At 37.0% G+C, this 13,870-nt stretch overlaps 1 protein-coding gene across 1 annotated transcript in view; it reads right to left on the minus strand.

Annotated features, from left to right (window-relative positions):
- Positions 1-13,870, minus strand: part of CNTN5 (contactin 5) — a 742,128-nt gene that overhangs the window by 129,924 nt on the left and 598,334 nt on the right. The window contains exons 11-13 of the mRNA XM_075140101.1: positions 8,862-8,998; positions 6,772-6,901; positions 3,235-3,385 (exon numbers count right to left, since the gene is read on the minus strand). Coding sequence (XP_074996202.1) covers positions 3,235-3,385; positions 6,772-6,901; positions 8,862-8,998 — 418 coding nt within the window. The remainder of the gene's footprint in view (positions 1-3,234; positions 3,386-6,771; positions 6,902-8,861; positions 8,999-13,870) is intronic.

A 13,870-nucleotide genomic window follows, 5' to 3' on the forward strand; every position in this document is an offset into this window, starting at 1 on the left:
TGCCATAAATAACACACAGTCATCTATGAGCCTATGAGACAATAGAGTCCAGAGACAAGTGGTTAGTAAAGATAGTTAACAATTTTAATTATTGTGAGATGACTAATGAAAATATGCAGCTTAAATGTGTTTCTCTGCCTATGCAACTCCCATTGCTGTTGTGCTCAGGTGTGTTCCCGTTCCAAAATAGAAGTATAACAATAGCTTTTTTTTCCCCTCCTCTTAACTTTTAGGTGAAAATGCTGATGAACTTATGTTTGTTTGAACGTATTAATGACTCACTGAGGTACTGATATATGAAAGAGATTTGAATTTTACATGTAGTTCCTTTCAAATGCTGATAGAGATCATTAGATGTCCTGTATCAGTAAGCTTCACAAACTACACCTTGTTCTTTGGAAGTTTTAACCTTCTGCATAGTAGATCTCCAATACCATATATTTTATTTTACTAAAATGTGGCTTTTGCAGCAGGTCTTGATCTTTACATCTGGTTAATAGAATGAATTGTGAATACTTTGGAATCTTAAATAAATATGTTTCTATAGGAGTAATTTCATCACATTTAAAACATTTATGAGATTGTAACACTCAGAATGATACTTTTTGTCAGCAAATAGTTGTGAATATCCCACTTTTTTTGCTCTTATAGACTTGCCACTCATTCAGAACCCAGTTTAAAAGAGCTGTTATATCATACAGATGCTTTCCAAGTGGAATCAACTGATCTGACTGCTCAGAATAATGGTTGCTCACCAGGGAGAGCAAACCTATCATAGACAGACTGGGAATATGAAGACCTTGAGTTAGACAATTCGTTCATAGGTAAAAACAGACCGAGAGATGGAGCTCATGAAGATTATTTCCACAGTTATGTTGCCAAGTGAGTGGCTTTAGCCTTTTGAATGAATCTGAAACATTTGAGGCTTTCAGACTGTGTTAAATTCCAGGAGCTAGAGTCAAGGTCTGACTGCAGTGAGAACTGTACCCAGCCACGAGTCCCACAGGAACAAACTCAGCCTTCTGCTCAGTTACAAATGGAAACGTCACTTGAGGTGTTTCTGTCAACCAGCTTTTGGTTGTATGGAGAAACACGTAAAGAGGCAACACAGCTTGGAAGAGGTGGACTAGATGATAACAGACACACTAGTCAAGTGGAATTTCTTCTCTGTAGAGGGAAAGGTCTCTTTTGTATTGAGACTTTTCTAATAGGTGTGGCTAAATAGAGTGAATTCCTTTTCTGGGCTAGCAGACAGTAAAAATAAAATACAACGTGCACTTTGTACAAGTACTCTAGAAGAGGAATAAGCTGTAGTAGAAAAGAAAAATATATTCTGCTGTTTTATCCTTGCTCTTCCTTATTATTTAATCAGAATGCTTTTTTTTTTTTTTGAATCTTTGATGGTTTAACATTCTACGCAAACTCATCACATGACAGTTCCTAATTGTTTTTTGCTGGGATTTTTACCAACACTCTATGATGAAAGCCCATTTTTAAAGTATATAGATGTGCTCATCATGTCAGATTATTCCTTTTTAAAATGTTTTATAGAGTTCTCTTCCAATGATTCCTTCTCATAGTGCCCAAAACGTGGAAACATACACACTACCTCAATTGATTTACACTTCCTTTCCCAAAATAACGATAGGCTTCCTCATCTCCTCTTCAAACTGACTCTGTTATTGTTGTTTAAAGCATACTGTATGTAGAGGCAGAACTGAATTCCCTTGCAACTGATATTCCCCTCACCCCCACCCCTCTGTAAACAGTCAATGCAGGGGAACTGCTCTGAATGACACAAGATACTCCCTGAACAGCTGACTAAAAATCAAGTTGAACACAACCCAAGTCTTTCAAAGATTTGAAATAGTTCAACCAGATTTTTATCTTCCATGTTTCATCATTTCCTGTTCCAGCCTCTGTCAAAATAAGCAAGTATCAAAAGCTGCAAATACCAAAAATGTAGCTCCAGATCTTATTTTATGAGATTTTAACTTCAGAGTTAGGTTATGTTTGGACAGACATCAAGTAATTACCAAAATGCTTTACTGCCCTTGGATTAAAATGTGATTTACATGTGGTGATCAGAGAACCCATAGTGATTTTTGTGGAGATTAGAGGAAAAGGTCATGTGGTGAAAACAGTTAACTGTGTAGCTACAGCATAGAGGCATCAGTCTCAAAATATTTGATGTTATCAGCATCTTTGTAATATCGTTCTATCTTGTCAATATGTACTATACAACTAATACCTGTTAGTAAAATGTTGTATATAATGCTATTTTGCTCTGCCCGGCTCCAAGAGCCAATACGGCATGAAAAGTTACCCATTTTTCCTTCTCAGAACAAAACAAATGACATGAGATGAAAATAAAACTCACCTGAATGAAATGGCTTTTGCAGTTAACAAAGACAGATGTGCTCTACTACTTTCATCAGTATTGCACAAATGAACAAAAAGCCCTTGCTTTTATCTTTTTGACTAATGCCACACAAGTCAGTTTAAGAGGTTCATTCACATACATTACCAAAAAGAAGATAAGACTGCTCTGTGCACTTAAAGACCATGTGCAGGATGGCAAAACTATTCTAGTGTATAGACATGCAATCTTGTAAAGTGCAATTACAGCTGGCATTTAACCTGCAGTGCTTAAACTATGTTTAATGTACAGAGCTGGACAGAACTTATTTAATCAAACATATTCTGTTAAACAGATGTGCTGCTGAGTACAGAAATTACTTGTTTAATTAAATCCTATAATTGAATCGTATTTTTCTTCTCTGAATAATTTTAAATCTATTCTTAGACAGACTTCCATTGTGATCAAGCTGCAAATCTGCCTTATTAAAATTATTTCAAATGAATAAGCACATTTGATATTTTATGTGATCTTGACTACTTCAGCCTCTATGCTTTTAATACTCTCATACACTAAATTTGTAGTATCGCTACAGTGTAACTGAAGCTTTTTTGAAACAAGTGACAGAAAATAGAGAAAAAAACAAAATAATAACTTATTTTCATCTGTCTGCATCTCCAAACAATTTTAAGAATTTTTGTTTCAATATTGTGGAAACAATAAAGTCACTACTGTCAGACAAATCAGCTTGACAAAAAAATTGTGCCATATCCATGCTAACATATACATGTTCTTGTCACTTGCTGTATTGTCATATCATATCACAGAATCAAACATGCAAACACAATATTTAGTTTACCGAACAGGCTTCTGACCTCTTACTCTCTCTTAATGCTTTGTCTCCTTTCTTCCAAGTGATAGTTGGCTTTGGAGAGGCTTGTGGCTTGCACTCAATGACAACTTCTTGGCCCTTGGTAATAATTATTGTTTTCCTCATCTGATTTAGTGGGAAAGTGGGAGCTGAAGCTGTTAAAAATAAGTACATTAACTCTACAGAGAACAATCATAGCTTCCTGTTTCATTACATTCTAATAGAAGATTAGAATAATAGATTCAGTTTTGGAGATAGAATCTCCATTTTTGGCTTGGAAATTATTATACCACAGATTAGATGGAATTTAACAAAATATTTGAAATCAGCAGCCAAGACTAGATGGCAGGTCTATAACTTAATCCACTTATGAATTAGTGAGATGTCCTTCACATCAGCATACTAAAATAAGATTGCTTGTGAAATCCAACAGCTTTAGAAATTAAATACTACAGTTGATTTAGCTGTACCTTTTCCAAAATTTTTGGAATTCATAGATAACTTGTTAGAAGTAACTAGTTAAAAATGAAAAGAAGATTAAATTCCACAACTATCCAAAATGCACTCTCTAGAGTTAATTCTCACAAAATTTCCTGCCTGACCAACCTGATCTCCTTCTATGACCAGGTGATCCACCTCGTGGATGAGGAAAAGGCTGTGGATGTTGTCTACCTGGACTTCAGTAAGGCCTTTGACACTGTCTCCCACAGCATTCTCCTAGAGAAGCTGGCGGCTCACGGCCTAGACAGGTACACTCTTTGCCGGGTAAAAAACTGGCTGGATGGCCAAGCCCAGAGAGTTGTGGTGAACGGAGTTAAATCCAGTGGGCGGCCGGTCACGAGCGGTGTTCCCCAGGGCTCAGTACTGGGGCCGGTCCTGTTCAATATCTTTATCAATGATCTGGATGAGGGGATCGAGTGCTCCCTCAGTAAGTTTGCAGATGACACCAAGTTGGGTGGGAGTGTGGATCTGCTCGAGGGTAGGAAGGCTCTGCAGAGGGACCTGGACAGGCTGGATTGATGGGCCGAGGACAACTGTATGAGGTTCAACTTCAGCCACAACAACCCCAGGCAACGCTACAGGCTTGGGGAAGAGTGGCTGGAAAGCTGCCCAGAGGAAAAGGACCTGGGGGTGCTGGTTGACAGCTGGCTGAACATGAGCCAGCAGTGTGCCCAGGTGGCCAAGAAGGCCAATGGCATCCTGGCCTGTATTAGGAATAGTGTGGCCAGCAGGAGCAGGGAGGTGATCGTGCCCCTGTACTCGGCACTGGTGAGGCCGCACCTCGAATCCTTGTGTTCAGTTTTGGGCCCCTCACTACAAGAAGGACATGGAGGTGCTGGAGCGTGTCCAGAGAAGGGCAACGAAGCTGGTGAAGGGCCTGGAGCACAAGTCTTATGAGGAGCGGCTGAGGGAACTGGGGTTGTTTAGCCTGGAGCAGAGGAGGCTGAGGGGAGACCTCATCGCGCTCTACAACTACCTGAAAGGAGGTTGTAGTGAGGTGGGTGTTGGTCTCTTCTGCCAAGTAACTAGCGATAGGGCGAGAGGAAATGGCCTCAAGTTGCGCCAAGGGAGGTTTAGATTGGACATTAGGAGAAATTTCATTACTGAAAGAGTGATCAGGCCTTGGAACAGGCTGCCCAGGGAAGTGGTGGAGTCACCATCCCTGGAAGTATTTAAAAGACGTGTAGATGAGGCCCTTAGGGACATGGTTTAGTGGACATGGTGTGTTGGGTTGACGGTTGGACATGATGATCTTAGAGGTCTTTTCCAACCTTAATGATTCTATGATTCTATGAAAAAGTATTACTGTTAGAGAAATTTTATTGCTTTCCCTTTTTATAGTTGTCTGAACACTGGGAATTGAAAAGTAAGAACTTCTTAATAGAAGATATTTAACCATGTCTTGTTCTTAGTATTTCATTTTTCAGGAAGTCCCATTGATTACAATACATCAGCTAAGGTAATAAATGTATCACAAAGTGACACTAATTACTGTAATTTCACACCAAGAAAGGGCAGTTGTTCTCAAGTAATCTCATTTGTTTGTGTTTTTCTTAAACTAGTTTTGCAAAACCAAAGCCCCCGCTGCAACTATCTCAGCTACACATATAGGAACGTATTACACTCCATTGCCTCAAATATGTAGGAATTTCCTACCATTATTTTGAGTAATTTTCATACCAGAGCTATTTATATGGACATCTTATTCTGTTCTTTTCCCTTTAATAATCCAGAAAATTAAACACAACTGTTTCTTTAATGCAACATTATGGTTAAAATTTAACATAATTTAAAATGAAAGGCTGATTTTACTGCAGCAACATATAATGGCCATTTCCGATATTAGAGAACATCAAAGAAAGTATACAACTACCTGATATAATAAGTATACCTATTTTATAATAGATATGAAAAACAAAGCAAGAGAACATTGTAACCAACAGGGATCTCTTTGCTGACTGAATCACAAATGACAAAGGAAAGTGATGGAAAGACAGCAACCACTGACTGTGGGTTTTAATTTATGGCTAGACAGAAATATGTTGAAGAGCTATCAGTGAAATTCTAATGTTGGCCAGCTAGGAAATAGTGGAAATGTACTTAGATAGGTTATTCTTCAGAAGACCAAATCTTAGCTCAAATGTGGTATATTATTTCAGTAACTTCAGCTTTATTATTCATTTGACTGGGAGTTTACAAGAATGATTCCCAGGTGCAGGTTTTGAAATTTGCAAGGTTTGAGCAGTGCAGAGACATCCAATCACTGATATGGCCATTGAATTACTTTGACAGACACCTGTCTTCCAACTATGCCATACTCTAATAAAGATCATGAGAGTCTTACAAGTCTGTCTCACTCAACCCTGTGGAAGTCCTCTTATCACTATTGTCCCATTGTGTGTTACCACAGTTTGCTTTAAGGAAAACTAGAGTGTTGGAAAGACACGATTCAAGTTTTTGTTCATTAAGTCCCCACTTCAACTTTTGAATAATGAATTTTTTATTATATTTCTGGGTAACATAATGTAGAGTATTTGCTTTACTATGGGATTATATTAGCTCAAGTATGTAATTGCCACTATTCAATCAGTTCTGGTGACTTCATAGGAAATTTTTACACTTTTAAAACATGCTTAATTACCTTTCAATAATGGCCTTGGTAGAAATAATAATTTAATTTTAACAGAGACTAAAATCTATTTACTTTCTCTAAGTTTCTTTTCCTGCACTTAATTTTAAAGGAGTAAAAAATATTTTTCCATGTATTTGAACTGAAATAGCCTTATATCAGAAATAGTCACAAAATGTAACTGAGTCAGTAATTTATGAAAGAAAATTTTCAGTTAACAGAAGGACCTGTGCTCTCTCAGACAAAAAGGACACACTCACACATAAATAACAAGAAGAAAAAGGGACCCACTTTTATCTGCTCTGCTAAGTTTGGACTGGCAGAAGCTGTTCCTTATCATAACAGACCAAGAACAATGTAATTATCAAAGGGAAAAAAAGGAACAGTCTATTCTTTTTTTATAATACTCACCTAAAATCTTCAGTTCAGCACTGGCATAAATGGTGCCATACTTATTTTCTGCTAAGCACTGATACATTCCAGCATCTGAGAGATTCACACTGTGGATCATCAGAACACCATTAACCATCTCAATCCTGCTCTGTAATGGAATTAAAAAAAAAAAAATCTATAAAAGCAAACAGGCACTGGAAATTTGCTGTGCTATTAGCTTAAGGCAAAGGGACAAAAGACATTATTAAGCTAAAATAATACCGAGCAGCAAATTTCCTTGGGTTTACTTTTTTCTTGTTATATAAGGAATGACAAGAATAAAGCAGATGGGGAGGGCAGAAGAAACTCCAAAATTATTTAAAGGAAAATATTTTTCAGTGCAAGTTCACTATCTTCAAGGCTTACTTTTGTCTGTTTGCTTGTTTGTCTGCTATTACCCTTACATGATTTTTAAAAGCAGTTCATCCTGGGAACTTTAATGAGTCAAGAAGCCAGTTGTGGGTATAACATACCTGATGACCCTCACATCTCTAGCAAATGTTTGGTTTCGGTCAGGGTGTTATTTTCATAAAAGTAGATATAAAAGATTTCTTGCATGAGTAAGAGTGAAAGGGTCTAATTGCTGTCATCATTAGTGCAGATTTTTTATTTGAAAGGTCCACTAGTAGAAAATAATTACCATAGCTGGAAGAGAAAGGGTATTAATAGCTGTTTATGGAAATGTGTACTTCATGGAGCTGTAAAATGAATAATTTAAACTGTTATAAGACATCTCTAAGTTTCATTATTACAGTTGTTGTAGGTTTAATTAAAAATTGATAAAGAACGGAGTATTTAGGAATGCAGAGGAAACTGTGATAAAAGTTCTCTCTGTTGTAAACCCCCAGTTTAAACTGAAATTTAATTTGAAATTTCAGAGCCTGATGCAACTAATGGTTTGGAAAATCAGAAAACCAAAAAGATATTTAAATTGCTTCAATTTCAGGACTAATAGCTCCATCTAAAAAGGCAGAAATGGATAAAGTAAAGGCATATAACCTTATTTTCAATGCCTCACAGCTTCAAAAGTAAACTGTGTTTATGTTTCCTTTCTCATTGTTTGCATAATTGGATGATGTTCACAGATAGAAGCGACATTCACTGAAAAGAAAGACATTACATCTTTTATATTCATAAATCCATTCTGTGAATTCACTTACAAATGGAGACATTTTCTCCCAGAATTGAACAGCTTTATTTTAATCTGGAAAAATGCATGAAATAAATTTACAAATCTTTTCTTTACTCTAAATAATTTGAGACCATAAAAATGGAAAGGTGCTAGGCAAAACCCACATGATGTGGGCTGACGTGTTGAAGATTCAGTGAGAGAAACAGAACAAAGTGAAATAAAAGGCAGGCCATGCCATGAGTGGTCTTTTAAAAGGAAGAGAATTTTATCTAGCTCTAATTCTGAAATATATCAGGTGAGTGTAGTTAAGGACTTTACATTCTAGGATTCTTACATGGAGCATTTTAATGGCCTTGATAATGAGTTCTGTTACTTGCAGAGAATTAATGGAGTTGAAAACTGATGAAAATATAATAGTCATTGTGCCTCTTACATTAGCCTGCTAGTTTTTTGAAGGGTATGATTATGTATAAACAAAATATGGTAAATAGCGTAACATAACATAACATTGGGGGAAATATGAAGGAATCTGATTCAGCAAATACAGCACTTCTCTGAGTTGTTACTATCTTTTTATACAGGGAAAAAAAGTTACAAATAGCATAAAACCACTATGTAAAAGAAAAAATAATTAAACATACTGAAGATTTCTTAGATGTACATTATAGTACAATGGCAGATGCTGTGCAGACACAGCTCAGAAGGTCCCATCTGTCAAATATTTCTGAACTATAGAGAATTACTGATGAATGCAATTTTACATTGCTTGAGATTGTTCGGAGGGAACATGCATAGAAAACCTGTCTGTACACTAACACTTAAGAAACTAACACAGAAAACAGTATTTCTGAAGTACTTTTCAGTACTTTCTTTAACTGACTTTATCTGAATGAAAGGAGGAACATGCAACATACTGGTGACTCCTCGTCTATTGTACCTGTGGCCAGAGAGGAACTCCATTTTTCAACCAACGATATGTGGGCCTTGGCTTTCCAGTGGCTTTACATTCCCATCGGAGCTGATCTCCACTGTCTAATTGGGTATCATTAAGTTTCTCCACCCAATGTGGGTAGGCTGCAAGAAAAAAATACCATGCTATATACAAAGCGTATAAACTGGTAAGTCTCTATATGTAAAGACCCAATCAAATAAAGAGCTTAAATTATGGCCTTTACAAAGCTTAACTTACTCTCAGGAAGAAGCGCCTTTAAACAAACAACTAAAACCAAAAGAGAAAGTAATAAAATTAACAAAACTCCATAACTTTATAAGAAATGCTGTAATGGCACCAGGCAGTGAGTAGTATCATGACCAGGAATAGAAATCTGCCTGATTTAATAAAGTCCAATGGATTAAATTACAGTACTATATATTAATGCATTCATTGTTACTGAATTTAAGAACATTTGCTTGCTAGTCACAATAGAATATTTAGTAACTTTACAAGACCTAAGCTATTTAAATTTTGGTAAGGAGGTCATCAGAGACTCTGTTTCATGTAGCTTTCTCAGTTTACTAGGAAATCATGATTTATTCAGCTAGGAATGACTGGGCATTTGATAAGGTATTTGAATATATTTTTGTTAAAGTGTCTTGGGTTTAATTCATATTTCAAGGGAGAAAATGCTTTTAATGTTTTTAAGCACAGAACCCATGAGATTTCCAGCATTCATCAGGAACATAAATTACATGGTAAGTCAATGTTAAAACAGTCTTTTTTTAAAGGTAGACAGTTGTTCGGTGTATATGTGATCATTCGTACTTACATTTCATGTAATAATCTGTTAAAAAGCAGGGAACATTTTTTTGCAGAGAAGCAGATCTTTAATGCAGCAGTCAATCAGATAGTTATTTGTAGGATCTTATAATTTGGAAAACTTTGTATGACTCGGTGAGGAATTGAGCATTCATATGCAGAAATAAAAACGTATGTTTAAAAGCCAGCTTTTGGGTTTTCATACTGTAGCCATATCAATTTGTGTAGCAAAGAGGATGGTAGATGAAATTAATTAACTTAATGATATTAAATGTTGTTTGTTTGGGGTTTTTTTAAATAGTAGAGAATAAGTAGCTAAAATGCCTTCATTGCTAAAGGAATGTAAAATTCTTCTGCTTGGTATGAATAGAAATCCAGATCTGTCACAACAGAGTCTCTGCTTCAAACATCGGATAATTGATAACGTACTTAAACATGGGGAACCGAGTTTAAAAATAAATCTTTGAATTAGCTGGCGTTTGACAGGTCACTAATCAAAGACGTGAGAAGATATGAAAAGGCATGACAGGTGACTAACTGCTCCTAGCTTACATCTTGTGCATGGATGATAAAGAAAGTGAACGAGGTGTCTATCATTCCTAAGCAGAGAATAGTCTGCTTCAGAGTCCCTGACCAGATAGTTGGCAGAAGCTGGAAACATATCAGGAAAAGAATCACTCTTTTCCCTTTTAGTAGAGGAAAATAGAGATAAGATTGACCCAACCTCACTCCCAAACCCAAGACCAAAAACCTCTGCTCTTCTTATTACAGTCAAGGCAATGCATGACATGCTCCCTATGTGCTCCTCTGCGCTGAATCATTTGATTCTTAAGTTATATCAAAGGGTCCCATTAAATCCTCAGAAGCAGTTTGCGGGAATCCCTGCTCACTTGTTGTCTACTAATTGTCCTAAAAATATAAATTGATTGCATTGTACAGTTGATGTTGTTGTTTTCTTTTTGAGTGTTTTGGTATGCACAAAGGAAGCACGCTGAGAAGCAGCTGTTTCCTTTGAAAATGAGTACACTAATATGATTTTGGAAGATGTGACAGTTAAATGTGTAACTAAAAATTCATAAAAGTTAGCCAGTGGTGCCATAAAATCATGCAGTTTCAAAGAGGCACTAAACTGTTCCTATTTGTATTTCATCCTTTTTATTATTCTGCTTTTCTGAAAATTGTACTGTATGACCCAAAGCATATCTAGTCTCATTTTTCTACGTTGAATTTGATCTCATCATGAACCAGAGCGTTCAGAATTAGAGTGTGCACCTGTTTACACTGAAATAAAACTGTCTCCCCAACCTAGCTGCAGAGGTGTCTCAGTACGCAAGTGCCATTCCCTACCTTCTCTCTGTGGCTGTCTTGATAGCATGGTCATGGCACAGGTTTTCCTCTGTAACCACAAACTTGCAAATTGCAGTGGTATGATCAATTGGTATTACAACCTTTTTTCATTAGTTGGGGTATTTCTACCCTAAATTTTCTCCTCATAGCCTAAATGGCCTTTGTATTCATAATTTTCAAGCTGTTGAACTCGCCATCAGCCAAGGCAATGACTCAGGTTCCCACCCCTTCGAGAACAAGGTAGCAAACCAACAGGGAGATGTAACAGGAATAGAGCTAAATGCATGCTTGAGAGAAATATTTACATCACTTTTTCCCTTCCTTTCCTCTCTGTGTGTACTCCTTACTTTGCCACAGAGAGGCAATGACCCTCTCAGATCATTAGCAAGGGTCACTCTCCGTAATATCATAACACTTGTTCTTAAACCCTGTCAATAATTTAAAAAATGAAACGTTTAACTGGATATACAACCTTTGACTCAATGTATTATTTTCTTTTTTTTAACAAAAATGTGTTAACATCATCCTGATGTACATGCGGGCAAAGAAAACTTCATGCCATAATTGCACTTAATTTTAATTAGAAAATATAAATTCTAAGAAGCATTTAAACAGATTTCAAAAGTAACAGGTTCTTTTTTCTTTTTATAAATGCAACATTCATCTTGGGGGAAAATGGGTGTTTGCCTGGTCTTTATCTGTCCAGTGAAGAGTTTTGGGGTGAATGTAAGAATAGAAGGACATGTTTTATTATTCAGTAGTCTTTATGGATATTGTGCCATAGTTTATACAGTGCTCCTGAGATTTTAAAATCACTGTCCAATCTCTGATTTATTTTATGCTGCATTTCTGCACTTGCTTATTCAAGGATGTTAAAATGCAAGCTTACAGGCCAGTTTTTATACTCTCTGTGCAAAATGAAATTCAGATGCAGAAAACTCAGCCTACTTTCTCAAATTATTAAACAACATCTTGACTGAAAGGAAATTAAGGACAAAATTTTGCACAGACAAATGACTTTGGTTAGTGTCCTAAAATGTGAATGAGAACAGAGTTTGGGGTGAATAAAATTCATTTTCTGGACACGAGGCCAATTGGGAAGTATACAGTAGGAGAAGAATAGGTAGCTATCACAGTGAGAAAATAAGATAGCAAATTTCAACTGAAGCTGCAATTCTGACTACAAAAATCTCTTCCTGTCTAGCCAGTTTTACTACATGTATCTGGGGATAACCTGTAGTGGCAGCAGTGAATTTTCTTCCATTCAGTTTTTATAAGTTATTAAAATTTTTTTTTTTTTTTTAAATCAGGATGGTCCGTTACACTGCATTACAGAAAGTTCCTGCCCTCAGCTGCTTGTTCCACTCCAAACCTCCCCTCCTGCTGTGGCAGCAGTGCTGCTCGTGGGGCATTGCTGTGAGCAGGATCAGGGAACTGATCCAGCCGAAAGAAAAATGGCCCAGAAAGCATTTTTGTGGTCTGGTTCACACCACCACCCTCTGCTGAACTGACACTAGTGAGTAGGTAAAACAGAAGCAAACCTAAGAGGTTCAGAGTAAGAAAGGAGCAGGAATTACAATAAACAGCGCTTACCATTGGGAAGATGTTGCTAGTCAGCATTTGTGGAAGAACTGTGATTACAAAAGGTTAGTGGCCAATTTCTCCACCCAAATTTTAATTTTGTGTTGTATTCTGTTAATGAATTTGAGCTTGAATAAAATTTCATGGAAACTTATAGGATGAGCAGATCACTTGGCGAAAAATCACACCTCTCAAAATAGGTTGCAATGCATATGAGGATGTCTTGTATTATCAAAATTTTATTTTTATTGCCTTTGACACGTTTACAGCTGAATTTCCACTAAGTGCTGAGACTACAACAATCTGAAATAGTCAGCATCCAAAATACTGCTTTCTGAACAACATCCGAAGTGTCAGCTGCATCAGATGGTCATTGGATTGCAGTACCAGGTAAAAAATGAAAAATCACTAGTTTGTGATTAAATGTGACCAGACAGGCAGACTGGGCGTCCTGGGCTTTCTCCAAAATACTCTGTGGTGACCCAGATCAATGCAACTGATGAAATGAGGAACGTTCAAACAGATAGCGAGTGAGTTCCTACAGAGATATGCAAATTGTGAGACTGCAGTATGACACAGCCGGTACTACAGCCTGCTCTGAAATTTTACAGGAAACCCCTGGTAAAAGAATGGTGGCCTACATCTAAATTTCTGAGCCAAAATATTTGTTTTCTCCTGGAGGAATAAGATGTCAGTGAAAAGACAATGAGCTTAAAGGTAAATAATTCATGTTGACTGTTGTTATGAATAAGAGGTACAGCAGTAAATGCTGTTTCAAGTAATGCCCCAAATCCTGCCATATCAGCTGTCAGCGAAGGAAATTGAGAATTTTGTAAAGAAACATTTGGCTACACTTTGCGCTGTTAAAAACCGTCTTACCCAAACCCTCTTATATCCCTGGAAAGGGTTGACAAGGTTTGTAGGCCAATGAGACACTAATGCTGTCTTCAAGAGCACTGAAGGCTGCGAAAGGCTCACTGGGGAGTACTTCATCTCGAGGTCAAGAAAAGGCACTTGTAGGGGGCTAGTAACAGTTTGTGTTTCTTGTTCTGCTGTACTGGAGGTCACTGCTGGTCTCCTCCATCTGGAAGCCCTCTGTTACCTGCTCTGACCCCGCTCCCTGCTAATGCAGATAGGTGAAACTCTGACTCAGATCTGGTTTTGACTTATCAGTAAGGTCTAACGTATAATAATAGACTTAAAAGAAACTTAATGATATACCAGTCTTACTTATCTGTTAATCAGAGGAATGAGACAATCTG

Source organism: Calonectris borealis, chromosome 1, assembly GCF_964195595.1.
Source record: "Calonectris borealis chromosome 1, bCalBor7.hap1.2, whole genome shotgun sequence".
Classification (NCBI taxonomy): domain Eukaryota; kingdom Metazoa; phylum Chordata; class Aves; order Procellariiformes; family Procellariidae; genus Calonectris; species Calonectris borealis.